The sequence below is a fragment of the Lipotes vexillifer genome, unplaced genomic scaffold (assembly GCF_000442215.2).
Source record: "Lipotes vexillifer unplaced genomic scaffold, Lipotes_vexillifer_v1.1 scaffold131, whole genome shotgun sequence".
NCBI lineage: Eukaryota > Metazoa > Chordata > Mammalia > Artiodactyla > Lipotidae > Lipotes > Lipotes vexillifer.
The window spans coordinates 2,970,851-2,995,575 of NW_006782866.1; the positions used below are offsets into that span (position 1 = coordinate 2,970,851).

The 24,725-nt window shown below is 43.7% G+C and overlaps 1 protein-coding gene across 2 annotated transcripts in view; it reads right to left on the reverse strand.

Annotated features, from left to right (window-relative positions):
* DTNB (dystrobrevin beta) overlaps window positions 1-24,725 on the reverse strand; it is a 262,633-nt gene that overhangs the window by 13,997 nt on the left and 223,911 nt on the right. The window contains exons 15-16 of one of the 2 annotated variants that reach the window (XM_007455514.1): window positions 23,356-23,452; window positions 18,445-18,465 (exon numbers count right to left, since the gene is read on the reverse strand). In XM_007455514.1, coding sequence (XP_007455576.1) covers window positions 18,445-18,465; window positions 23,356-23,452 — 118 coding nt within the window. The remainder of the gene's footprint in view (window positions 1-18,444; window positions 18,466-23,355; window positions 23,453-24,725) is intronic. The other variant, XM_007455515.1, reaches the window with a different exon arrangement.

Consider the following 24,725-nt stretch of genomic DNA (forward strand, 5'->3'; position numbering starts at 1 on the left):
AAAAAAAAAAAAAAAAAAAAAAAAAAAAAAATCTGCCTGCCAATGCAGGGGACACAGGTTTGATAAATGGTCCAGGAAGATTCCACATGCTGTGGAGCAACTAAGCCTGTGTGCCACAACTACTGAGCTTGCGTGCCACAAATACTGACGCCTGTGCGTCGCAACAAGAGAAGCCCCTGCAATGAGAAGCCCATGCACCACAACGAAGAGCAGCCCCTGCTCAACGCAACTAGAGAAAGCCCGCACGCAGCAACGAAGACCCAATGCAACCAGAGGGGGGAAAAAAAGTGTCGGGGAGGGCATGGAGAAAAGGGAACCCTTGCGCACCACTGGTGAGAAGGTAAACTGGTGCAGCCACTAGGCAAAGTGGCATTTTTCCTCAAAAAATGAAAAACAGGACAACCATATGATCCAATAATCCCACTTCTGTGTATATATCCAAAGAAAATGAAAACAGGGACTTCCCTGGTGGTCCAGCAGTTAAGACTCCGTGCTCCCAAGGTGGAGGTCCAGGTTTGATCTCTGGTCAGGGGACTAGATCCCACAACTAAAGATCCCACATGCTGCAACTAAAAAATCCTGCATGCGGCAACTAAAAGATCCCACACGCCGCAACGAAGATCCCGCGTGCCACAACTAAGACCTGGCACAGCCAAATAAATTAAAAAAAAAGAAAAGAAAATGAAAACAGAATCTTGAAGGGATATTTGAACTCCATATACACTTGTTCACTGCAGCATTATTCACAATAGCTAGGATATGCAAACAACCTAAGTGTCCATCAACAGATAAATGGATAAAGAAGATATGGTATATATGTACAATGGAATATTATTCAGCCACGAGAAAGAAGGAAATCCTGCTGTGTTATTTATGGTAAGTGAAATAAACCAGACAAAGAAAGACAAACACTTCATGGTATCATCAATATGTGGAATCTAAAAAAAAGTCACACTCAGAAACTGACAGTAGAAAAGTAGTTGCCAGGGGCTGAGTGGTGGGGGAATGGGGAGATGTTGGTAAAAGGGTGTAAACTTCCGGCTAAAACATAAGGTCTGAGGATCTAATGTTACATGGTGACTATAGTTGGTAATATACTATTGTATAGTTGAAATATGCTAAGAGAGAACAACTTAAATGTTCTCACACACACACAAAAGATAAATATGTGAGGTGATGGATATGTTAACTAGATGGGGAAATCCTTTCATCATGTATAGGTTTATTAAGTCTCTACAATGTATACTTTAAATATTTTACAATCTTATATGTCAATTATACTTCAATAAAGCTGAAATAAATATAGAATAAATTATAAAAAAAAGAACCTGTGTCTAGAACATATAAAAAAACTCTTGTAACTGAATAATAAGACAGGCAACCCAATTACAAAACAGGCAAAGTCTTGAATAGACATTTCATGAAATAAGATATACAAATGAGCTAAAAATTACATGAAAAATGCTCAACACGAGTACTCAGGGAAATGAAAACTGAAATCACAAAGAGATACCACTTACTGACTGAAATAGCTACAATCAAAAAGGCTGACAGGGATGTGGGAAAAGGGAAACCCTTGCACACTGCTGATGGGACTGTAAAATGGTACAACCACTTTGGAAGACAGTCTGGCAGTTTCTTAAAATGTTAAATGTAAACTTACCATATGACCCAGCAATTTCACTCCTGAGTACGTACCCAAGAGAAATAAAAACATATGCTCTTCCAAAACTTGTACACAAACGTTTATTAGCAACATTTAGTTTAATAGGCCAAAAGTGGAAATAACCCCCAAATCTACTGACTGGTGAATGACTTAAAATGTGGTTAATCCATATAATGGAATACTACGAAATCTCTTTTTGATGTTTTTATCCCCGTTTAACTTCTATAATAGTTTTCCGTTGACAATTCAACATGTTCTATCTTTTGAAATATTCTCTTCTATTTTGTCAGTGGTTATAAAACATTTATTATTATTTAGTCTTTCAGGGTATGTATCTTTTCTTCCCGACTAGTTTATAAACCTTAGGAGTCCGGTTTTGTCCAGATAACATTATCACATATTAATCACTGTATTTTGGGAAAAAAACCTCCACCTTTCACCCTATAATTATCACCCTCTGCTTTTTTGGCCATTTTTATGGGAGAGGGGGCAAATAATAAAGCATAAAATTCATTCTAGTTTGGAAAGTGCTTATGAGCAATCAGACCTAGCAGTTTCAACCCCAATCCAAACTAGATAAGGAAGCTGGGAAGGTGAGAGAATCTACAGAGAAGGCAAGAAAGTCTGATGCAGAGGCTTGGCTTTGCAGGGAAGTCCTGAGTCAGCACAGTGTGGGATGTAGGAGATCACAGAAGTGGTGGATACTGGCAATGCCCAGGCCTTTCCTGGGCCTTCCCAGGGCTGAGGGGAACAGAATAAAGGTCCTTTCTTGGGTTGCCTGGGCAGCCTCAAGAAGGACCCCACGCAGCCAATAGCTTCCTATAGGCTGATACTGTGAGAAATGATGAGCCCAAAGCTGTCTCTCCATCACAGAGGAGTTAGAGACTCGGTGAGGTCAGGTGTGGACCTTGGATGCTGGGGGAGTCTACGAACTCAGATGCCTCAGCCACCGAATGGAGGGTGCTGCCCACGAGAACCAGGCCTGGCCAACAAGCAAAGGACATGACGGCCTCAGCACAGGTCAACTTGGAGCTATGGACACCCTCCACTGACGCCACAGCACCCAGCAAAAGGCCCCAAGGTGCAGCACTCATTTTGGGTGCAGGAAGGGGGATAAGAATCTCTGAAACGACTGGCTTCAGAGTTTTCCTAGAAATGCCCAGACTAAGTGCCCATCTCAGAAAGTGAGCACTCAAGAGGGAAATTAAGGCCACTTAAATAATTTTTTTCCCTAAGTATGTAGCCTGTGAAATTCAAATTCACTTCACTGTATGACAGTTATCTGGACAGTTATGCTGTGCAACCCAGTATTAAACATGTGGCAAGTACTCAGTAAATCTCGGTGAGACTGGAGCCAGGCATCGCCACCCAAGGACTGAGTGTCACAGTTGTTAAGACCGGAGATGAACAAATAGGTTGCTTTTTAAGAACATGAAGCTGAACCTCTGCAAATATTTTAACAGGAAAATGATGACGGGGAATGAGGTAAGAGGGATTGAAAGGGGTAGACAGCCACATGTGGCTCAATCTCTAGGATCAGGAAATGAAACCTACTGCCCACCATCAGCATGAAAATAATCAGGCCCCCTTCCTGGGATCACTGCCCAGGACATGCCTTCTGAGGAAGATAGAAACCAGACTCCTGACATTGCCTTTGTTCAGAGTAGTAGAAAGAGAAAAGCTCAGACCGCTGGTAAGGCATAATTTTCCCCATGGATCTCAAACATCAGCCCTTGGCTTTAGGATCATGTTGGATTAAAGCAATGCTAGGATGGAGCTGTCAGGAACCCTATGTGCATTCTGGGTCCAGCAGAGCAATGCCGGTTTGGCATCCTTGTGGGGCAGTAAATCCCAAAGGCCCCGGGAGAGGCACAAGTCATAGGTAATCGATATGCAGGTAATTCAGCCAGGCCCAAAGCTGAGGGATCCGGAATGAGGTTGATCTGGAATGAGGCATATGTTGGTGCAACAGAGGTCAACTGACTCTGCTCCTGGGCGGTTTCGACAACAACCATCTACTGAAAGGCCTGCACTCTCTCTTACCTTCAGGCCTCTACTTGCTGTTCTCTCTGCCGGGAGCGCTACCCCTCTGTGGTGTCTGACCAGCTGGTCTTCCAGCTGTCTGCTTCATTGTCACCTCCCTCAGAACCCTGTACAGCAGTAATCTCACCCCTCAGATTTATCTTCCTTCCCATTGTGCTTACCACATGTAAAGGCTTAATAAACATTTGTTAAATGACAATGAGGTGTATCAAGTTTCTGACCCTTTCTCTTCTGTAATGGAAAGCGGGAACGTAGCCAGAGCGGGCAATGATCTCTGGGGAGGACTAAATCTATCGTCATCAATAAAGCTTTATGTGAAATACTTTAACTAGGTAACTAACTGTGGCGGGCAGACCTCTGAGGAAGCCTCCAGTGGCACCCTCCCCCATTGCAGTCACCTCTGGTGTTATCCCCTCCCCTTGAACGTGGGCTGGGTGTAGTGACTGCTTCTGATGAATCAGGCCAATGGGATGTCACTTCTGAGATCAGCTGATAAAAGACCATGACTTCTGTCTTGTCCACATATACCCTCTCCCGCTCTTGCCCCTGCTCATGCTAAGGAAGCCAGCTGCTGTCTTGTGAGCTGCCCTGTGGAGAGGCCCACCTGGCAAGGAACTGAGGGTGCCTTCCGGCCATCAGCCGGCATTGAACTGTGGCCCTCAATCCAACAACCCACGAGGAATCCTGCCTACAACGACGTGATCTGTTGAGGCTTGAAGTGACTGTAACCTTGTGAGAAACCCTGAGCCTCAGCTTGTGAGGACCCAGCTAGACAGCGCCTGGACTCCTGACCCACAGAAGCTGTGAGTTAAACCTGTTCTCCTAAGCCATTAAGTTTCGGGGTAAGTTGTTATGCAGCCATAGGTAACTCACGTGCTGAGCTTGATTTTTTTCTTTCTGCATTATTAGATCAGTCCCATCTGAAGAGCATTTGACTGAGAGGGAGCAGGAGGGAGAATTTTGGGATGAGACCAGGCCCAGAGGCCTTCATGAGACGCCGAAAGAGGACTGTGGATGAGAAGAGAGGCAAGCATAGAGAATCAAGAAAAATTTTTCCGGATCTGAGAATGTGCCTAAGTCCCTCAGTGCATTAGCCTGTCCTGAGGCTGAAAGTTTCAACCGCTTTACTTTGTAATGAGTAAATGGCAGCGCCTGGAGACAATTCTCTGCTGCAAGTCCAATGACTCAGAAGAGGAGGGGCCGCCGCAGGCGCCAAGAGGGGATCTTGCTCTGGCCACGGGCCCGGGTGAACGCTAAGGAGGCGGTGAGGTTCCGTGGGAGGGGCGCACCCTTAAAGGCCAGAGACCTGGTGTTTTCTTTTGACTGTACAGGACATGCATTTTAATTCTTCTGGAGTTCAGTCTTCTCATTTACAAACTGAGCGGCATCGAACTAGATGACCTGTGAAGCATTTTTCAGATATAAAATGCTATGATTCTACGACCTTCACCAAGTTACCTCATCTCAGAAACGCCGAGTGATCAAGGCTTTGCTTCGGTCATAACCACTCTGTCAGTGAAGGATCCCCCTCTGAGGGCTCTCAGCGGCCACCTCAGGGTCACGTAAGGCATGTTCTACTCCTAACTCTCCTTTCTCACGAGCGGAGTCCACACCGGAGATGCTTCCTGTTCAGGTCTCCTGCACTCGCAGCTGGTGGGGAGGTGCAGGGAGCAGACTGCTGTATGTAGAGGACGGGCTGTCTCAAGGAAGACAGTTTGAAATAAGGTCCTCCTCATTACATAAGCAGAGACTGGAGTGTCTGGAGCACACACGGCTGAAGGCAGTGCTGCAGTGCGCACGGCAGCTCTCCTGGCTCGCCGACAAGTCACCCATAACCTGGTTAGAGACTGCTCATCCTCTGCCCACCTGACAGGTCTGTGCCGGATGGACACACTGAAGTCAGCGCAGATGAAGCGCTGCATTGAGCGACTGCACCTTGTCTCAAAGGCACAGATGGGTTGTACGTTCAGAGAGGCAGGCCCTCCCCATGGAGACTGCTGAGCACTCCACTCAGAGCAAACGCATCTAGAATAAGCAGCAGAGTCAGAGGCTGGGGGGAGCATCACTGCTGGAACCTAGAGATTATGGGGAACCTGAGACTCACACAGAAATTAGCAAAGGTGGAGGGACTAGGGGGGTGGGGATAAGCTGTCCAACGAGGGTCCAAAAGAATCACGTGCCTCTGGGTTTCAGCTGCCAGAAGAGGGGCAGCAAGCCTAGAGAAGCTGGGGGAGCTTCACGACACGCTCCTTGGTGTTTTAAAGTTTCCTGAAGCAGGACAGTGGGACCTTGTTGAAATACAACTTATTACAAAGGCCTGAACACAGCAAAGGCCAGTCACGTGTCTAACCAACAACTAAACACAATAAATGCCCTGTAACTCAGGTTTTCTGAGTACAGAGGTCCCTTGTAGTTGGAAACAATTCTTCTGGAAAGACAGAGCTAGAGAAATGTTACAATCTGAGAAGCTCTCTCCTCTGCTGGCCCTTCACTTCTTCTAAATCAGCAAAGACTCTGAGAACCTGAGAAAGCTATGTATCGTGTTCCAAGAAAAGAGTTCAGAAGTTATGCTTGTAATGTCAGAGGGCTCGTGACCCCAGGAAAACAGCCTCTGTTTTAGTCCAATGTTCATTACTGTATCTGAGGAGATGGAGGCCTAGAGAAGTCACAAGGTCACAAATAAATTAGTAGCAAGGCTAAGATGGGTACCTGGGTCTTCCAGTGGCCTTAAACTGCTGGAAGAACCCTAAGCACGTTGGGATCCCAAGTTTCTGAGGTCAGAAGGAACAAGGGTCAGGTGAGACTTCTCACTGCCGAGGCCAACCATGATTTTTGATAGCAACATAAATTAATTTCCAACACGAGTGAGAAATGTGAGAAAGGAGAATACGGTGATTCCGACTTAGTCTTTTGTTTGAGCGCAAGTTTAATATTGGAGCCAAAACAGGTACAAAGAACGCCAGAGAAGGTGACTTGAGGACACTGTGAGTGGAGATGGGGACTCACATGCTGTGGCAGAGAGCGTGGCCGTGCAGGGGCAGAGGCGCTATCTGCAGTAGGAAAATGATGGATATACAGTTCTGGGCTGTGCTCAGCCAGCCCCAGCAGGGTGCCTGGCACACAGTAGGGGCTCCATAAATACTATTTCCTTCCCTTCTATTTCCTGATGGAACAGGTATGAATTTTTTTTTTTACCTCCTTGATTATCGTCAGGTAATCAAACCCAGAGAGGCTTATGGCAAAAAGCCTGATTTTGAGAGTTAATGCACTCACCAGAGCACTATTAACGGCATCCCCTCCACACACACACCCAACGAAAACTCTGAGCTAAGCGGTTATCATGGTAACAGAAGGAGACACTTGAGTCTCCATTTTTCTCTCTCTGATTCATGGACACCTGCCAGGTAGCAGATGGCCTGTGTGGACAATTACCTTCATTTTCCTGCAATGTATTTAAATTAAACAAACTGGCCTCTTTGCTGCCGATTTTCAGAGGCCCGTTCGGAAAAACAACAACAAAAAAATCCAGAAAAACAATGTTGGGAGGAAGGAACTACAAGTCTGAAATTTAGATGAGGCAACCGTGAACATACAGAGGACTGGGATCTATACAGAATGGACTTTGTACATTTTTTTCGTCAACAAAAGGTAAAAAAAAACAAACAAAAAAAACCCACAGACTATTTTGAGCTGCTGCAGGTGGTGGCTCTGCTAGGAAAATGCAGCTGTCTCATCAAATGTGGAAGTAAAAGGAGAGAGAGAGGATTATCTGACGCTGTACTGTCTGTCCTGCTGCAAGATTTGAAAATAATTGCTTAACATGACAAGAGTTAAGACTGCTGGGAGTTAGGCCCAGGGGTGGAAGTGAGCACACAAAGAGAACAGGGGTGGAGGAGATGAGAAAGGCAGTCACGTGGCAGGGAGCAAAGCAGCAGCCACGGTTCCCTCCGGGGCGAATTAGAAACAGGTAAAGAGCACGCCTGGAGACCTTCCTCTCTCCCCAAAGTGTCCACCTCTGAGGTAAAGGGCGGTGCAGCTTTTAAGGATGAACTTGGCTTCTAAACACCCAAGAGAAGGGCCAAACAGTTCTATGATGTCTCTCTTCTCTCACCACCGTTAATACACATTTATCTATCGTGTGTGTCTGCTGGAAGGAGAGGGGCCACCAAAAAGTCTGCCTTGAGGTCCCTCCTCAGAGGGCTGACACCTGTCTGTTCCCACATCACTTCAGGAAACTCAGGGCTTACCCATGACCTGTCACTGCCTGCGGTGGCTCTCAGGTGTCACTCCCTGTGGGGTTACTGCTATGGACAGCAATGGCAGGACTGCTGGGTGTTTTGTGATCACACTGTTGGCAACGGGGAGAAGGTTATGATTCTCAGTCTCCATGATTCTGCCCCTATTCAAGTCAAACTAAATTATATAGAAGACAAAGCTTACCCGAGCCTGAAAGAGCTGGGGGGCAAGATGTCTAGGTATCTTTCTCAGTGGAAGGAGGAAAGCGTATTAAGTTCCTAAGACTGTCTCAGAAGAACCACCTCTTAAAACTCACCATAAACCCAAAGATCAAAAGAAAGCTGAAATGTAAACTTTTAGATAGGGAAGCTCATAAATTCCAAGACTAGAATTACCCTCTTTCTGTTTGTTTCTCCTAGTTTGCCCAGCTCTATTTGAAAATGGTATCCCATTAGTTCTCACTGCAGGATTTCAAAGCTAGTTCTCAGCAAAATGATCAGGGGCCTCACTGAGGGAAAAATCCCTATAAAATGAATACCAAACACTCAGATTGCATATTAGAAACCAAAAGAGGACAGGATTCCAGGAGAGCATGGTCCTTAATTCAGACATGAATTCAATGATGGGGCAGGCAGTCTGAACCTATCAATGATATTTTAAAGTTCAATGAGTCAAACTTAAATGCTGCTTATGGGTAAGTAAGTAAAACTTGTATGATGAGGTGTGGCACCTGATCCAGCAGCACCCCTCTTTGTTGAGTCCCTGTTCTATATAATAAGGTGGTTAGAGTCCAGGCTTTGCAGTCAGATGGACCTAGTTTGGATTTCAGCTCTGCCATTTACTAGCTGTGTGACCTGAGGCAACTTACTTGACCTCTCTGAGGCTCAGATTCTTCATATGTAAAGTGGAGATAAGAACATCTTCATGGGTTGGTGAGGATGTACATAAAGTGCTTCACATGCTGGCTCAATGGGGTACTACCTGCCATGATTCCACTTTGAAAGGTGCAAAGTAGGGGTATGAAGGGGCAAGGTCTCCACTCTCAGCAGGCTCACAGCCTCCTAGGCAGTTCGGCATGTACGCAGCTAGCATACAAAGGAGGATGAAATCCATACCGTAGCAGAGGTACAAAGGAAAAGGGGCACAGAGGCGAGAGAGTTTAACTCTGACCTTCTGGAACAGGGTAAGGTTTCACAGAAGAGGTGGCATCTGAGAGTGTCTTGAGGGGTATAATTTCAATAGGCAGAAGTGGCTCGGGAAGGGCAATCCAGGTGAGGAAAGGGCATGAACAGAGGCACCATGAGAGAGGAAGCTGTATGTGTGTGTTGCAGGGCAGGGGAGGAGCATGTGGGGACACTAGTATGCAGGGAGCACAGAAGATATATGGTGGGAAAAAGAAGTGTGGGCCACAATCATCCAGAGCCTTAAATAAATGGTCATCAAGTTTATTTACTAGGCGATAGATGGGCAAACTATAGCCCGTGGCCAAATCCAGCTTGCCACCCGCTTTTTTACAGTCTGTGAGCTAAGAATGGTTTTTACATTTTTAAATAGTTTTATTTTAAATGGTTATATAAGTCCTTACATAATATATCTGATTTGGTTCACAAAGCCTAAAATGCTTACTACCTAACCCTTTAAGAAAAAGCTTGCTGACCCCTGCTATAGGCAATGGCAGAGGGAGCACGTGAAGACTTCCAAGGAGGGAGTGGTGTGGTCAATCTGGTCTGATTTAGGAATCTGGCTCCAGGGCAAAGTGAAGGAGGGAGTGAGAAACAGGAGGCAGGAGAGAGGGAGACCAGGTGACAGATGACGGAGGCTGGAATGGAGAATGGTGATAGGAATTGGGAGAAGAGAGACACAAGCAAGCTTTTGGAGAAAAAGTTGACTAGACTGTGACAACTGAGTGGGGAGAGTAGGGGACTGGAAGAGAGCATGCATGTAGGGAGTGCTGTCAATGATGTTAACAGAAGCAGGACATATGGACAAAGGGGTGATTTGTGGGGGGAGGTGACTGGAAATCTTTTACCATCCATCCCATATCTAAACCTCAGAATAAGGGATGCTGAGAATGCCTCAAGGGCTCAGACTGGTATCACAGAGAAAGGTTCTCTGATCCTACTTCCCTGACCAGGGATCCAACCAGTGTCCCCTGCAGTGGAAGTGCAAAGTCCTAACCACTGGACCACTAGGGAATTCCTGAGCAGTGGTTCTTCACTGGGGATAATTTTACCTGCTAGTAACCTGGTGTGGGTGTCGGTGTGGGTGTGGTGCTCCCCCTGGAATTTAGTACGTAGAGATCAAGGATGCTGCTCGACATGCTGCAATGCATAGAACACCCCCCCGCCCCAACCCACCAAAAAAAAAAAAAAAAAAAAAAACTAACCCTGACCCTGGCTCTCAGAAACGTGGGTCCTTCATTATTACCTGCTAGGGCAGCTCAAAAAAAAAAAAAAAAAAGTAATCTGGCCCCAAATGTCCATAGTGCTGAGGATGAAAACCTGGCTGAGGGTGACAGAGTTACGAGGTCCTAAAGTCGGTGGCCTGTCCAGGACTTCTTGTCCCAGGTGGTGAGCTGCTGTAGAAGGAAAGACAGGCCACCAGTAGCCTCAGATCAGGTTAGAAACTTCAAGGGGCCAAGAATAAACTCTGATAATCTTCTGCACATTTGGGAGATGTCCTGGGGACAGCTACAGGCCTGAGAGTCTCCTAGATTCTCTCTTGGTTTCCCGAGGTCTGAGCTGGTTAAATACAGGAGTTGAAATTTGAAATGTGAAAGCAGTGAATAAACAGTGAATGTCATATATATTAATTAGAATACATAATAATAAAAGCACTGAAGGATTTACGGTTAGCCAGCTTTGTAGAGCAGTAGTGAGGTGGCATGGATTCTTATTAAAGGTACCTGTCTAGCTGCAGGTAGTAACTGTCTTTCTGCATTGCCTCTAATTTTATTATTTTTTAAATTTATTTATTTTATTATTTATTTTGGCTGCGTTGGGTCTTTTGTTGCTGCGCACGGGTTTTCTCTAGTTGTGGTGAGTGGGGGCTACTCTTCATTGCAGTGCGCGGGCTTCTCACCGCGATGGCTCCTCTTGTTGCGGAGCACGGGCTCTAGGCACGCAGGCTTCAGTAGTTGTGGCATGTGGGCTCAGTAGTTGTGGCACATGGGCTTAGTTGCTCCCCGGCATGTGGGATCTTCCCAGACCAGGGCTTGAACTCGTGTCCCCTGCATTGGCAGGAGGATTCGTGTTTTTTTTTTTTTCTTTTTTTTTTTTTTTTTTTTGCCATACGCAGGCCTCTCACTGTTATGGCCTCTCCTGTTGTGGAGCACAGCCTCTGGATGCACAGGCTCAGTGGCCATGGCTCACGGGCCTACCTGCTCTGCGGCATGTGGGATCTTCCCAGACCAGAGCATGAACCTGTGTCCCCTGCGTCGGCAGGCAGACTCTCAACCCCTGTGCCACCAGGGAAGCTCCATTGCCTCTAATTTTCTAAAACATGCTTCTATATTTCTTTCTTCTCTCCTCTCTCTTTTTTTTAAAGCGCTGGGCATCTATACTGAAGCTCCAAATGGGAGTACATCTACTTGCCAGATTATGATTAGCAGCAAATGGAGAAGAGTGCAAAGGAGTCCATCATATCCCTTATAATATGCTTCTTTGGCTGAAACTAAGCAGATGTTCACTTCAGTTAAGGACTCTAGGCCAGGAAGCTCCCTACCTTGGCACTGCTGTTAATTTGAAACATCAGAACCAGCCTTAGGTCAGCTATAAAACCCTAGAGATTGGCACGGCACCAGGATTTGAGGAAATGCCTACAGGTGCTCTCCAAGTGGAGGGTCACAGATCCAATCTCATGCCAAGTGAGGATGCTGTGTGAGCTCTAAAAGAAAGAGAGTGGGAGGCATGGCCCAGAACCCTAGAGATGAGCCAAAAGTGAGGGCACCATGGAAGCAGCTGATGTTTTCTTAGGATGCTTTCTTTTGTCTGGAAAAGTGGGAGGTAGATGGTTGGCATGAATAAACCCTGGGGAAGGAGTTGGTTAGAAAACCCAGACAAGGAATCGAGGGCCAGAGGATTTCAAAGTCACAAAAGGGAACATCAGTCAAATGAGCCCAGTTGGATTTCTACAGACCCTTCTTGGTTCATAGCCTTTCCCCAATATACCGATTGGTATCAGTGATGAAAGTATCAAAGAACTGTGGATTGGAAATTTATAGATGAGAAAACTGAGGTCTGTAAAGGTTATATACATGGTGAGATGGAAAAGAAATGAGGATTTGTCAACAAGGTGCCATGAGTCAGAACAATCTATTCACACGTAACCCAATGAGGCAGACCAAAGATATGACTCCTTCCTTCATTGAGGTGAAACCAATGGGGGTGGGGGTGAGGAGGTTGGACAAGACAAAATCAATTTTTCAGAGCTGTCTACACTCTGCCATACTGAAAATTTCCTTTCCAAGGTTGCTGATAACTTCCTTATTGTCAAATCCTTGTCTTATTGCCTTATTAACTTTCTCCTTGAAACTTTCTGGTTTTTCATGAGAACCCACAATCCTACCCTCCTACCTCCTCTTTCTTCATTTTGTCCACTATGGGTTTTCTCTACGGCCCATGTTTATGGTTTCAACACTAATTTTATGTTGAAGGCTTCCAAATCTACATTGCTAGCCCTGTTTCCCCACTCAATTTCCAGCTGCCTATCTCTAAATATCTAATAGACCAGACACAAAGCTTGACTGCCTGCCTATTCTATGTAACTTGGTATGTTCAAAATTAGATCAAAGTCCCCTTTCTATAACCCACATCATCTCCCCAGTTTCGTTTTTTCAGTCAATTTCCCAGGTTCCTGGGCTGAAAACCTAGAAGTCATCTTCTTTTCTCCTGATGCTTTGCTGAGACCCAGACTGTAGTATTCTGGGGGGAGATACTGTGTCCTAGGAATTCATATTCCTCTAGTGGAAGGTGACTATCTCCAGCTTGGTGTGTGGAGACTTTTTCCCAGAGACCCTGGTGTATATTTTTCATATGTTGTATGCATTCTGGTCAGAAGAGGAAAAGACATAAATATAGGACAGAGGGAAATAAACAAGCAGGTAAGGCAATCTCTCAGCTCGTGATTGATGAGAGTGATGAAAAACACTGAGGGTGCTGCAAAGACCCCAAAGCTATTTCCTCTATATTTTCAGACTATATACTCCCTCTAGGTGTTCAAGGAGTTTTGGGGGAGTGAAATGCATGTACCTATTTTTCAATATTGCTATGACATTTCCTCTTTTGGAGAAAACAAACAAACCCCCCCCAACAAGCTACCAGGTCCCTATAGTGAGTACAAGAGCAAAGACTGATGAATGAGCATACTTTGTAGACTTTCATGAGGCCATCTATGGGCAGCCAGAGTCCATGTATACAGACTAGGACTGGGCCAGGCTAGGCTAAAGGTTTGGGGGCATAGTCACAAGAGTACAGCACATTGATCTTTGTTTACCAAAATCCATTGGTGCAGCTTGCAAACTTGGGAGGGCAGCAGTGGTGCCTAAGCCTCCAGGTATCACTGACCTGGCCTCTGTTTCTGTATACAGGGCATCAGGCCAACCATGAAATAATGATCATACTATTTGAGGGTGGGATTTGTGCAGGATTTCTCTTTTGATCCTCCAAAAGGCCAACCTCACCCACTGCTCACTTCAACATATGTAGTAAGACATTGCTGAAGACATAAATAGCAATCCTTTGCTTTTCAGGAAGCAGTAGACTCAGGCTTCTATTTCAGAGTATGGTGGGACCAAGGAATCCAGAAAATTTTAGGGCGGCATGTGAATCACTTCCCAATGGGATTGTGTCCAAGGGTTAAGTGAACAAAAAGGGAACGTGACCCAGGAACACATCAAGGGGTTTACCAGTGATCTCTTTAATGGACAAAGAGGAGGTTTTTATTTGTTGTTGTGTAGGTTTTTTTGTTTTTTTTTTTAAGTACTTTCTCTCAAACTTACAAAGTTAACATTCATTAGGTTCGTCATGAAGGCCTCATGGGTCAACCTGGCTAACTAAATGTTGAGTGCCCTTCCTCTGAGGCATATTAGGTGAAGCCACGGTCAGAGATGGGGGTTTCTGACAGCCAGCCCACACCATGCTTTCTTTGGTTGAGTTGTGGTGGGGTGTTTGTCCAGTTCTGGAAATCAGAAAGGGCGTGGGGCAAGATCCACTTGATATCCCAACTGGCTGAAGGAGAAAGAGAGGTCCCAACTGTGGCCATGTTCTCCTAGTGGAATCCCAAGATTCCTCCAATTACATAATTTTCAGAGTACTACCTATATTACCCTCTGGACCACCACCCTACGAACCTGGATCAAGGCCACCCCTGCAGGAGCCCCCTATCCTTATTCATCACTGTCTACAGTTATAGTCTTTAACTCTGATGTTGATCTGTATATAAAAAGTCATGATCTTTTTTTTTTTTTGACCGGCCGTGCGGCATGTGGGATATTAGTTCCCCGACCAGGGATCAAACCCGTGCCCTCTGCAGTGAAAGCCCAGAGTCTTAACCACTGGACAGCCAGGGAAGTTCCAAAAAGTAATGATCTTCTAATAGGAGGAACCGGAGGAATATTTAAAGAAATACATCCCTCATGAATAAACTGAAACCTTGCCTTGGATAGCTCATGTTAGTTTGTGTCAGCAATGCAACAGTGAAATTTTATGGTTATGTTGAGTCTCTGGGAAAGATGGAACCCTAAGGTGTCCCTAGGATAAATTTGTACATTGGAATCCCTCCAGAGTAGGACTGGGATATTGTTTGACCTTGAGGGAGTAGCCCACAGCTCAACAGTAAACACCACTGCCAGCAGGGTCCTCACCAGTCTGTTGTTACTTTAGTGTACCCCTCTGTACACATTTCTGGTTGCGGGCATTGGGTTCTTACTCAGAAATGCTCAAAATATTTTCAAATGATACAAATAACTATAGATATCCTGCATTTTGTAGATTATCTGTTTTTAAAAAAAGAGGATGATTTTACTCTACATAACATATCTTTTCTTTAGACAGAAATAATAATAGAGTTAATAATAATACTAATATATTAGCTTGGTCTTCCTATTCTTTTGGTAACACTGAAATTTGTTTTTCTGATTCTTTTTATAAAGGACATTTCTAACCATCGTTTAGTCTCTAGAATAGATCTACCTATTATACGGGAGTACCTTGAGCAAAATTATTGCCTTACGTACTCGAACCAGTTATGTCCCTTATAATGAATAAACTTATGAATTCACACAGTTTTTAAGTTAAAATCTTATAAATCTGGTTAATAGCAGTTTTCATTCAGCCACTATTTATTGAGTATCTGCCATGTGGCAGGCACTGGGCTAGCAGCAAGGGGATACAGTAGTAAAAAAGGCAGACAAGGTCTTTTAATTACAGTCTGACGATTATCATGGGCCTGATTAACCCTGACTCAACCGATACAATCTAATTCCTGAGCCTGTTAAACTGTAGGGTACGTCATGGGTCGAACAGTCACTCAGTAAAGTCTTATCTGAAATAGCCAGGCAGTTCTGCCTTTAATTATAAACATTGGAGCTGAGAAAAGAGAAGGGGAAGGAGGGAGGTGGGGGAGAAAGGAAAGACAGAAGAATTATCAGCTGAGGTACTAATGTCACTAAAGCACTGGAAAAGTGGCTGAGGTTGAAGGTAGAACCACAGCCCCGAAGTCAGTCACAGTTATTACCCATTTCCCTCCAATTTCCCCAATGCCAAAATAATCCCTGAAAGCAAATGAGGAAGGCAAACTGCATAAAAAGTTCTCTATAATGGATTTACAGAGCCAGTCTGGGAAAGATGTCGAGTAACTTCTTCATTTAAAAAGTCTTACAATTATTTTATGACTCGTATAGGGTAATACATTTTGATAGGGAAGAAATTAAACTATACCAGCCAGAATCTGGGAGGAAGAAAGGGTTACGACGTAGCTCTGTGGTAAATACCTTTTGGTGCCTCACTCGGTAATGATATAGATTAAAGCAGACGCTTGAGTTCTAAAGCTTTATAGTCTTTCTAGCTGTACATGTTAAAAATGTTGAACTATGCAAAGCCATTCAGTTCACATTTGAGCCTCATTGCCGAGACTCAGATGGGTACAGTTTAAACCTGTGATGTGGACACAGGAAATTTCTACCTATATCCACAGAGCAGAATGTCTTACCCCACCATAGCAGGGAAACATGAGGGAAAAACAATTTGTACAAATTCATGCTCTGGACGGTCCCCTGGGACAGTGAGGACTAGAACATGAGCTCAGGACCTCGGCCACGGAGAACTCCCAACACACACACACAAGCCACCGAGAACTCCCAACACACACACACAAGCCACCGAGAGCTCCCAACACACACACACAAGCCACCGAGAGCTCCCAACACACACACACAAGCCACCGAGAGCTCCCAACACATACACACAAGTGGCTCATTAGTGGCAGGCTTCAGTGATCTGGGTCTAGCTTCTCATTTTGCCAGCCCCAGGGGGAAGATGATCTCACACACAATCAAAGGTCACTGGAATGAACATGTTGTTATTTATTCCCCTGTCTGCTCAAGATCAGCTTTAAACTGACCTGAAATAATACAACAGCAGTGATAATTTCTGGTTCTTGGAGTACACAGTAATCCATAAAATTTTTAAAAAATGAAGTGTCTCTTGGAAGCCCTTACTGCTGCCATTAACATAAATATCCATAATGTTTGCCCTCCTCTGAAAGGTGTTCTCAGGTGGGGTGTGGGTGTGCCCGATTACATGCTTTGCTCTGAGCTGGCCCATTCAGTGAGGGATCATGAGATGCTAGTCTGGGTGGACTGCTGGAGGAAGTTCCCAGCAAGTGGTTTACCTGTAAAGCACATCTCTGGGGTGCAGAGGGATGAATAAAAGGAGGGGAATGCTGGTGCCAGAAACTACAGGTCAGGTGATACCCTGATCTGCAGGAAGGGTGTGGTCACAGCAAGGGGATGAGGCTGTCAGGGAAAGGAGGGGAGAAGGGAACAGGAAGAACAGATATTTTCTTTCCCTCCCTCCAACACAATCTCACTCATCCTCTTGTTTGTGGCAGGCATTACCAGCACTTGCTTCTCTACTTCTTCTAAGCAAACTGGAGGATTATACTTCCCTGCCTCCATTGAAGTTAAGTGTGGTCATGTGCCTTGCTTTAGCCAATGAAATGGAGTGGAAGTGATGTGTGTCACTTCCTGGCAGAAGCATTTAATGGCTGGGCTTGACTTTCCATCCTGGTTTTCTCCTGCTTTGCCCATGTGAATGTACCTATTGATACAAAAGTGCCATAAGATCAAAGTAATAAATTATGTGTGAATGAGGAAAACACAAAACCAAATAAAGCACAGACAAAAATAAAATTTTGTTACATTAAAGTCATTGAGATATTTGTCAGCCTACCCTGACATCATGCTCTGTCTTCTTTCCTTCTTCCTGACAGTCTCCTTTCCTCTTCTCTTGCCTCCTCCCCTCCTTACCCATCTCTTCCTTCCTTTCCTCTCCCTTTTACCCTATGACTCCATTGCTTTCCTACCTGGAAATAATAGTAAATATAATGTTCTATATTCCTATTCTTAATCTGAAACATGGATACATTTGTTTTTTGAAATAAGAAATGAGTACATTTTTTGAATTACACATTTCACATTTCTTTCTTTAAAGAGAAGCCCTGAGGTAAATTAAAAATCAGCTTTAGTTTGTGTGAAAAATGTATGCTTTGAAAACCTTACTATATGATATAAACATATAGTCTTATCATTGTGGATAAGCCCTCAATTGATTTTCCTGTGTGGGTTAGTGGCTGTCAGGGAAAATAAAAACAAACATAAACTTTCCCTAAACACCTTGCAGCTCAGAAAACCCAGAGCTCCCTCTGGAGTGGGCTTTGAACAGGAAATCACTTACAGCATGATCAGTCACTTAGTTTTCATTGGTAACTTTGTTAAGAAGGCTACTGGAGCTGGAACGTCCAGAAGACTGTTCAAGACTAAAGGACATCTAAAGTTAGCAAAAGAACTACTCATTTTCATGCACAGTCATTCATGACATTGTATTTAACCCTGAGGTCACTCCCACCACCCTGAAAATTGCTTCAAGCAATTAAAGTCAGCCTAATCATGAAGCAGCAGAGAATGTGAGTGCAGGAACATGTAACTGTAGCCTGGCTAGTCATGCATATTTAAATAAACACAACAGATGTGTACTTTGAAAACAAATTCAACACGCTCTGGTTTCAAATAAGAACATGCTCTACTAGGTAAACATGACGTGGCCTTTTAGGCCACTTTACAACACCACGGAGAGAACTGCTAAGGGTTTTACACATAACCAATTCCGCAGAGATGATCTTGGTACAGGGAGGAGAGGGGAAAGTATGTAACAGTTATATGAGGAAAAGGAGAACATGCAAAAGAAGCAAGAGCCAGGTGGGCAATTCTGAAGTTCACTTACTGCCTGCTTTTGCTCTTCCTCCTAGAGGTGGTGAAGACGAAAAAAGGTAGAGGGGAAAAAGGAGAGAAATTAATGCCCATCACCACAAACAACTGGAAAAAAATGACAGAAAAGGGCAAACCAGGCCAGGCCCATGGGTTCAGAGATCCAAGGGCCTGACCACCGTCAGAGCACCATCAGTTGGACAGAGCAAATGGCAAGCCTCCGCCCCATCCAGTTCTTTAAATGCTAACTTCTAGAGTTAGAAGGAAAGAACCTTATAGACCCTCTAGTCCAACTTCCCCTTTTATACATGAAAAAGCCCTAGAGAGCCTGACTTGCCCAAGGTTGTATCACTATTTAGGGTAAACTGAAAGAAGCAGCTCAACCATGAATCAAAAGCTCCATGATCACTCTGTTTCACGATTCACAATATCCACATGTGTTAGGTACATTTCTCTAAGTCAGTGGTTCTCAAAGTGCAGAACATAGATAGACCAGTAGCAGCAGCATCTGGAAACTTGTCAGAGATGCATGCTTTGCCCCGTCTCCCCCTAGACCAATGGAATCAAAACTCTTGGGGTGGGGGCAGCGCTGTTTCATGAAACTTTCAGTGGATTCTGAATCCTGCTAGTTTGAGAACCATTGCTCTTAACAACTTCCTAGAAACTGGAAATTCCATCTGACTACAGATTCTCTTATTTAGTCCCCTGTCTTCCACTTTTGGAGCTTTTGGCTGCTGTGTGGTTCTTTTCAAGGATGCACATACATCCCCTTCCCCCTATAAATTGGAACTGTTTCAAGGCCCTAAGAGGCTTTTCAAAAAGAATTCTTGACCTTGGTGTCTCATTAGTTGAACAAAGGTTCGTTTAATGCTCCCTATGCGTGAAGCACTGGAAACATGAAGGTAAGATATGGTCTCTGTGTTTCAGAGCCTTACAGTGACGGTGCTCAGAGCAGGCCCTTGCTAACCCTCAGCTCTCAGAATGCACCTCTAGACACTGAAGAAGGAACCACGATGAAGATGAGATAAACACTTCCGAATTCCTCTCTCCTCAGTCTTGTGCTTCTCAGTTACTCTGTCTTTTAATGGGTCTCTTTGTTTCCTTTTTCTGTGCCTCATCATGGGTAACTGTGGTCAGGACGCCTCTGCTCTTTGCCCCAAATACACAGATCTAAAATCTGTTGCAATGGTTCTATTTAAATTGGATCCATCCGTGCAGACTGCCTTTACTAAACATGTGTGTAGGAAGTCTTGGGAATGGATGAGTGCTTCTCAGTCTGCAGAGATGGGTGCAATGGAGAGAATGATTTCAGTAAAGCCAAGGAATTACGAAAGGGAGAGGGAAAGTAAGAATTTGGAGAAAGTCATTTTATTCCCGCAAGGGAGAGACATGCACTAGAAATTAAATGAGCACCAAGAAATCTCTTGAGGAGACTCCCAACTCAGCACCAGAAGATGTTCTTCATTATCAAAACCAGCTGCTAGATGCTTGGCCAAACCTAATATCACAGGCACCCAGGCAAAGAGGGCCCTGCGCGTTCGCTGAGTTAGCCTGAAGGAGTTAGCATCTTTTAGCTTTTGCGTCTGGCATGCATGGCTCCAGTTAGAAGGGGTTAGTGTTTTACAGTTGGGAAGCGATCTCCCTGCCTAGTCAGGCTTCCCTGTGAGGCAGAACACTTTTCTTCCATTCACTAGGCAAGGAAACCAGCCGTAGAAGAGTTATTAAACAATTAAAAATGTGTTTTTATTGCTGGCACTAAATGTTGAAATGGAAATTGGTAGGGGAGAGATGGGGCAATCCTGACAAGCTGAAATTGCATCTGAGGTCAAAAGACCAGTATGTAATTTCTTAGAACTGTTTCTAAAACACCTCCCTATTTTCACTGTTTTCTCCAGGTTTGGTATTGGAGACAATATTACCTTGGTTCAATAGAATAGAAAAATTCAGTGCTCGCTTCGGCAGCACATATACTAAAATTGGAACGATACAGAGAAGATTAGCATGGCCCCTGAGCAAGGATGATATGCAAATTCATGAAGCATTCCATATTTTTTTTTTAAAGCAATTATACTCCAATAAAGATGTTTAAAAAAAAAAAAAGAAAAATTCAGAAGGCAATGTTTCATGTTTGTACATTTGGTGACTTTACTGTATATAGTTTATCCATTGATATAAAATCATCATAATTTGCAGTAGACACATGTCAGGTTAGGATGGAGAGAGTGGACAGGTCAGTGTTTTCAGGACGTACAGGCCCCCCACGTGCACTGGGATTGGGAGAGGGTGGACTTTGGCAAAGTGTTACTTAGGATGGTGTTGTATAGTCCAAACTCACAAAAGTTAATCAGATATAGCTTTGAAGGCTTTGTCAACACAGTAAACAGGTCAGATATAAGGTCTTAGAACCTTTTTGTTATCAATTAGTCAGTTGGGGTCAGTAAACATTGACTGGTGACAAGGTATAGGAGCCAACTTGATTTAAAGGGGGTAATAGTGCCTTAATTATAAAGTGCAAATCTAGGATTGCTCAAGTCACCTAAAAACATGGGAGACCTGTCACATTGGGGATATCTGGCTAGATGACCAAAGTAATGCCATAGCTACTGTAGTCAACTATATAAAAAAATTTATATTCAAAACCTCGTTTGCATATGAGGTTAAAATTTAAAACTACAGAATTCATCTGGTAAATGCGTTTCAAAAGCAATATTGTAAAAATGGAAAATGAGGCAGAAAAATACTGGGACGTAATTTAGAAACTAAAACACCATCACACAACTATTTCTAGATTAAATAAGAAGTCTGAGGTAGAGGTTATCCATATATACTCATTAATCAGGGGAAAAAATGTAAAGAAAAGATACATTCTGAAACATGGGTACTTGAGTGTCAGTCTACGTTATGTCATTAGGAAAAAAACAACAACAATAAGAAGGTCTCTGATACTCCTTGGTGACAGGGATTGAGTCTTAGTCACCATTATACACCACATACCCTAAACATGACTCTTAATCAATGGATAAAAAGACAACATTCCTGGTTTATGTTTGTAATTCTTCTTCCCTTTCTGAATGAACTCAGCCTGGCAGGTGGGTAAATAATAAGGCTTTTAAGAACTTGGTAGGATATCCTACAAAACAGAGCAGTGGGGTCCTGGTTATTTTACAGAAATTTTAACTGTAAGACAACAGCTGGAAATACAAAGAAACTCAGGGCTTGGGAATACAGTTCGAGACATCAGCTCATTCTGCTTAGGCCTTGAATGCAAGTGTCAGAGGTACATGACAAGGTCTTAGGAATGCACATGGGACCTGAGCCAGGAACTCTAAGGAACACTGAGGGCAACCAGCTGACGGGAAAGCTTACTGTGATACTTAGGGGAAATGTATTCTGACTTCCCTCCAGTTTGCATAAACCTTTTTGACTTTTACAAAAAGGGTACCTTCCCATCTATGTTTGGGTAATATTTGAGAACATTTTTCTGAAAGGCAGGTGAATACCCTATGACCTTCTGTCCTGTGGGTGGACTAACCCCACAACGGCAGGGCTTTCAAAGCCCCACATGGCTCCAGATGTTACACTGGCCAAATGTATTTAAGTACCTCTCTGCTCTCTTGAGTGGCTGATTGGGTTGCTTAGCTGGATACTTGACAACTATTTGAAGGATTTGGGCCAAATTTTACGCATAAGGTTTTCTTTAAACAAGACCCATTTAGAAAAAATATTTCTCAGGAGAAATCCTGCTAACAGGGTTAATGAAGAAACATGTCCCAAAATACCCCAAATACCCAGGACCAAAGCTAGAAAAAACTCAGCTCAAGACTAAAAGAAGTGATTGTCTTGAGCAAGCCAAAAGTCAGTTTAAAACACAAACACTCCATTTACCCAAGCTGCTAAATACCCACTAGCTTTATTATTAAAGGACTGGTTTAGAATGGAGAAGTTGAAGAAAACTCTTCAAGCTGACATGTTCCTGGGCTACCCCTCCTAGCCTAGACCCTTGTCATTTCGGGTCTGGATGATTTCAGTAGCTTCCTATTATCCTTTAGTTTCTCCTCTTCCCAACCTGCTATGATCATTTTCCTAAACTATTGTTTTCAAAACCTTTAATGACTCCACTTTATCACAGGATTAAATCTACCCCCTCAGCCTGCCTTTTGAGGTACTCCACACTGTGATTTCCATTCTGTATTTCATACCATGAAATACAATGGTTTCACAGTATAGACAGACAGACCTTAGGAATTTATAGCATAAACAAATATGGTCCTTGTATCGCTGCTACAGAGCTGGGTAAATATTTCTATTCAGTGCCAGTCAAATCATCCAGGTGAGGACATTTAAATGCCAAGTGTTCCTTTGTCTGCTCTAGGGTGTAGGGGCTGTAATATATTTTTCACTAAAAATAGATAGTGAGGCCTGAATTATGCAAGCCCCAATATACCAAACCTAGAGCTAGCTGCTATTTTATTGCTCCTAATAGAGTAAAATTATTGATTAGAGTTGGTTGATTACTTTGGTTTGCCTCTGTAATACTTATTAAAATAGGACACAATACTTGTCATGCATTTAGGTAGAATATTTGAAAACTTGTCTTAAAAGAAACTTTATATAGTTGAGAAATATTCATTTCACATAACTAATATCTGATTTATAAACACTCTTATTAATTCATAAAAGCAACTATTCAAGGACATTAGTTCCAGTTACTAATTTTTTATAATCAGGCTTTACACTAATGTAGGTAACTTTTATACTGAATTAGGTTAACTTTATGGAGGTCTACCTGAAAACTGAGTCTAGGCAGCAAGAGTTAACCTTTTAGCCTCATCCTGTCTGACATCCCAGGGAGGCAGAAGCTGAAGTGCAGGTGAAGATGGACAAGAAGAGCTGGGAGGTGGGAGACCTGAGCGGCCGCTGTTCTTACCTTCAGCAGCTTCATCAGCCCTTCCAGCTGGACCATCAGTTCCCGCCTGCTCTCCTGCAGCGCTGACATCCTCTGCTCCAGCTCATCTTTCCTCTGCCTGTCCGAGAGGAAAAGCTCATGAGAAATGAAGAGATGGAAGGGCAGTTAGATCACAAAAAGACACTGTAATTTAAAAATATTAAAAATTGTAATGTGTTACTGAACAAATATATAAAAAAAAAGAAAATGAAGATAAAATGATCCTCAAAGAAGAGTCGAAGGCCAGATGAAATGGGTTTTAGACCTGATTCCGCTACTTACCAGTGTATGAGATGCTGAGCAAATCATTTAAGTTCTGATACTGGATATATAAAATGGTGATAATATCTGTTTTGCCCACTTTTCTTTACTGCTGTGAGAATAGTATGTAAAAATGCTTTGGAGGGCTTCCCTGGTGGCACAGTGGTTAAGAATCCGCCTGCCAATGCAGGGCACATGAGTTCGAGCCCTGGTCCGGGAAGGTTCCACATGCCACGGAGCAACTAAGCCCGTGCACCACAACTAATGAGCTTGAGCTCTAGAGCCTGCGAGCCACAACTACTGAGCCTGCGTGCTGCAACTACTGAAGCCTGCGCACCTAGAGCCCGTGCTCTGCAATAAGAGAAGCTACCGCAATGAGAAGCCCGCGCACTGCAACGAAGAGTAGCCCCCCACTCGCCGGAACTAGAGAAAGCCCACGTGCAGCAACGAAGATGCAATGCAGCCAAAAATAAATAAATAAATTTGTTTTTTTTAAAAAATGCTTTGGAAAGTATACATTGCCGTACAGTGAAAAAGTATTGTTAATATTAAAGTGATTTAAAAAATTCTTTAGGAAGCCAAATGCCTCACTTATACATAAAACTAGTCCAAATTTAAATTAATAGTGGAAACAAATGTATGAAAACTGCTCAGGGAAGACAGGGTTCAGGAGTCAGTGCTTCCAGAACCACACATCAGGTTCAAAAAGTATGACAGACATCAGGACGACTCTGTGTCTAAGACAATTCTGAGGACAGATTTCTGTTTCCCTGAGGACAGATTTCATGTCATCAAGTCTAGCTCAATCTGTCCAAAACCAAACTTGAGACTTTCCTCCCTAAATGGTTCTCTTCTCAATTTCCCTTTCTCTCCTACTTTTTCTTCTGTCATGGCTGAAAAACTCAGTCCTCTTTGATACTTTCCTGTTCATTTCCTATATTCAATCAGTCACCCAATTCAGATGATTCTTGGAAATCACATGTCTATCTTTCTATTCCCACAGGTTAAATAAAAGATAGTATGCGCTTCCCTGGTGGCGCAGTGGTTGAGAGTCCGCCTGCCGATGCAGGGGACACGGGTTCGTGCCCCGG